At 46.3% G+C, this 3807-nt stretch overlaps 1 protein-coding gene across 1 annotated transcript in view; it reads right to left on the bottom strand.

Annotated features, from left to right (window-relative positions):
• tfe3a (transcription factor binding to IGHM enhancer 3a) overlaps positions 1 to 3807 on the bottom strand; it is a 19722-nt gene that overhangs the window by 4250 nt on the left and 11665 nt on the right. The window contains exons 8-9 of the mRNA XM_008295246.1: positions 1249 to 1444; positions 333 to 612 (exon numbers count right to left, since the gene is read on the bottom strand). Of these exons, the coding sequence (XP_008293468.1) occupies positions 333 to 612; positions 1249 to 1444 (476 nt within the window). The remainder of the gene's footprint in view (positions 1 to 332; positions 613 to 1248; positions 1445 to 3807) is intronic.

Raw genomic sequence — 3807 nt, 5'->3', positions numbered from 1 at the left:
GAGCTGAGAGTTCCCTCAGATTTACTGTGAGATGATCCTCAGAGAGGAAGTCAGAGGATACAAAGTCCTGCTGTCACTCACTCATCTGTCAGTCAGTCTTTAACCGGAAGTGGGCGGGGCCAGCGGCACGGGCGGAGTCAAAAGCAGGGGGCGGAGTCAAAAGCAGGGGGCGGGGCCAGCAGCTCATTTAAAGCTAGAGACACTGAAACCGTTTAGAATCAAACCAGGATGATGGAGTCTTGGAGGAACGAAGCATCTTCATCCTGCAGTTTTAGAGCACTTTGGTATGATGAAGTAATACTGCAGTAAATGGTGAAGTAATTTGTACTCACTCAGGTTGTGGTTGTCCTTCTTCTGTCTCTCTTTTATCAGCGCTTTGGTCTCAACATCTGCAACAACAGCACTGTGATGATTACATTTATCTGCAGCAGTAACACCGTTCTGAGAGTCTGTCAGCCTGAAACAACGTGTTGTTGTTGTTGTTGTTGTTGTTGTTGTTGTTTGTGTTTGTGCCGCAGCAGAACGTCTCAGTGTGAAATAACAGTTCATGTCTGAACAGGACGTTTGGAACCGATCATGTCGGAAAATACAGCTGAGTGTGTTTTTGTGTGTCTATGTGGGCAGGAGACGGCAGAAGTGGGAGCTGGAGGTTGATGAAACTCGATCGCAGTGACAAAAGAAAGAAGTGATGTCAGAGGGCATGTTTGCATGCTGGGAAGGTGATGGGGTTTAAGCTACAGTAAACACATTAACAAACCCTCCACCTTCACTCCCCTTAGAACTAATCTCTACATCTAAGTGCAATGAGTTTGCAATATTCTTTAATGACAAAGTCCAAGGCAATAAAAATGCAGTAATTTCCAAAACACAAATGGCAACCCTGCAGCCAGCCAGACACCTGGAGCTGACACATTCACACCTGTCACTGACAGTCGAAGATGCTCTCTCCGGTCTGAGTTCATGTACATGCTGCGTGGATGAGTTCCCCACGAGATTTCTCAAGTCTGTGCTGAGCCGTTTGTTCCCACAACTCACTTGTTTCGATAACATCTGACTTCAGACTGGAATGTTTCCAAAGGCCTTGAAAACTGCTGTCATCAAGCCTCTTCTAAAGAAGAGCAGTCCTGATCCCACAGTACTGAACAGCTACTGGCCCGTATCAAACCTGCCATTCTGAGGTAAAGTCCTAGAAAAAGCTGTAAACCGACAGCTCACTGACTTTCTCCTGTCTCACAACACCTTTGATACTTTCCAATCAGGCTTTAGGCTCCACAGCACTGAGAGCCTCAGCCTCACGGTGCAGGAGCCCCCCGACCAGACGAAGTCACCGCTAGAGTCCTCAGAGGGTGCACAGACCAACTGGCTGGTCTTCACTGAGATCTTCAACACGCCACTGTCCCAGTCCATCATCCCACCATGCCTGAAGTCGGCCACTATCGTCCCGCTGCCCAAAAAGACCACCATCAGCAGCCTCAACGACTACCGACCAGTCGCTCTGACATCTGTTATAATGAAGTTTTTTGAGAAACTGGTCCGACGTCACATCATGTCCTGCCTCCCACCTATATTTGATCCACTTCAGTTTGCATGCAGAGCTAACAGTTTGACAGAAGACCCTGTTGTCTTAGAGCTCCACACCACCATCTCCCACATGGAACAGCGCTATGCTAGGCTGCCCTTTGTCGATTTTAGCTCTGCCTTCAATACCATACTCTCGGACAGACTCGCAGTGAAACTACAGGACATCGGACTTCCTTCCACCACCTGCTGCTGGATCAGAGACTTCGTCTCTAGTCATGTACAGAGAGTTAGAGTGGGTCCCCATTACTCCACAGCCCTCAGCTTCAACACCAACTCTCCACAAGGGTGCGCACTGAGTCCTCTTCTGTACACTCTGTACACATATGACTGTGTCAGCACCCACTCAGATAATGCCATCACCAAGTTTGCCGATGACGCCACCATGGTGAGGCTCATCTCCAGCGATGATGAAACAGCATACAGGGACAACGTTCAGAGGCTGGTGGGGTGGTGTGAGGCCAACGACGTGGTCCTTAACACCTCTAAGACCAAAGAACTGATGTTGACTTCAGGAGGAGGAAGTCGGACCTGCAACCTATCTGCATCAATGGGGAGGATGTGAAAAGGGTGGCCAGCTTCAAGTTCCTGGGTGTGCACATTGATGCAGACCTCCAATGGAGCTCTAACACCTTGGAGGTAGTCAAGAAGGCCCAAAAGCATCTACACTTTTTGCCTCTGGCACTGCTCTAGACTGGTTTAATTCCGATCTCAAGGACAGGATGTACTTTGTTGAGATTGGTAACTGTGTCTCAGACCGAATGGCCGTGACCTGTGGGGTTCCTCAGAGGTCGATCCTGGGACCCCTCTTGTTCAATCTTTACATGCTTCCATTAGGTCAGCTGATATGCAGCAATAATGTGTCCTAGCACAGTTATGCAGATGACACTCAGATCTATGTGTCACTGACGGCAGGTGAACATGGGCCTGGAGATTCACTCTGTGGCTGCATTGAACGAATTGAAATCTAGGGGTAATAATGGACTTAGACCTGAAGTCAATAATGTCAGCAGCTTTTTATCATCTAAAAAACATTGCCAAAATCAAAAGTCTCTAAACCAGCTGTAAGACGGCTGCAGTTGATCCAGAACGCTGCTTCTCCAGTCCTGACTAGAACCAGGAAGTACCACCGTATTAGCCCATTGCTCAAGTCTCTGCACCGGCTTCCTGTCACTCAGAGAACCCGACTTTAAAACAGCTTTGCTTGTGTCCAAGTCTCTTCATAGTCCAGCACCAAAGTACATCTCTGACATGTTGGTGCCATCTGGACCATGGCGGGCTCTGAGGGCCTCAGGGAGGGTCTGCTGCTGGTGGCCAGAGTCAGGACCAGACACGCTGAAGCGAGACCTACTACTACTACTACTACTACTACTACTACTACCACTACTACTACCACCACTACTACTACTACTACTACTACTACTACTACTACTACTACTACCACTACTACTACTACTCCTACTAGAACTACTATTACTACTACCACTACTACAAGAACTACTACAAGAACTACTACTATTACTACTACTACTACTACTACTACTACTACGACTACTACTACTAGAACTAGAACTATTACTAGAACTAATATTACTACTACCACTACTACTGCTACTAGAACTACCACTATTATTACTATGACTACCACCACTACTCCTCCTCCTACTACAACTACTACTCCCATTACTACTACTACTACGACTACCACTACTACTACTACTAGTACTACTAATAGAACTAGTACTACTACTACTGATGATAAAAGTCTACATCTCCAAAACAGAGAAACAGAGTCAGGAAGTTGTTGAACTCTTTTGTGCGAGCTCAGACAGCTGACCAGATGACGTCTCGACACAAAGGGAGAGCAGAACTCTACTGCTGTGACGACTTTGAACGAGTGAAGATGTTGAGAGTTCATGATGAGAACATCTTTGTATTTGAGGTGTGGTCCTGAACTACAGCTACAAGTTTTATTCTCCAAAAATTAACCATTTTATTTATTGTATTGTATTTGACCGTTATTTTACCAGGTAAAAATGTTTTTCTAAATCTGATGGTGGAACATCTTTCTACTGATGGTGGAACATCTTTCTACATCTGATGGTAGAACATCTTTCTACGGCTGATGGTGGAACATCTTTCTACTGATGGTGGAACATCTTTCTACATCTGATGGTAGAACATCTTTCTACGGCTGATGGTGGAACATCTTTCTACTGATGGTGGAAC

The sequence above is a fragment of the Stegastes partitus genome, unplaced genomic scaffold (assembly GCF_000690725.1).
Source record: "Stegastes partitus isolate 25-593 unplaced genomic scaffold, Stegastes_partitus-1.0.2 Scaffold1033, whole genome shotgun sequence".
In the NCBI taxonomy this organism is placed as follows: domain Eukaryota; kingdom Metazoa; phylum Chordata; class Actinopteri; family Pomacentridae; genus Stegastes; species Stegastes partitus.
The sequence above is the reverse complement of the archived record's forward strand: the minus strand, read 5'-3'. Positions and strand labels throughout refer to the sequence as shown.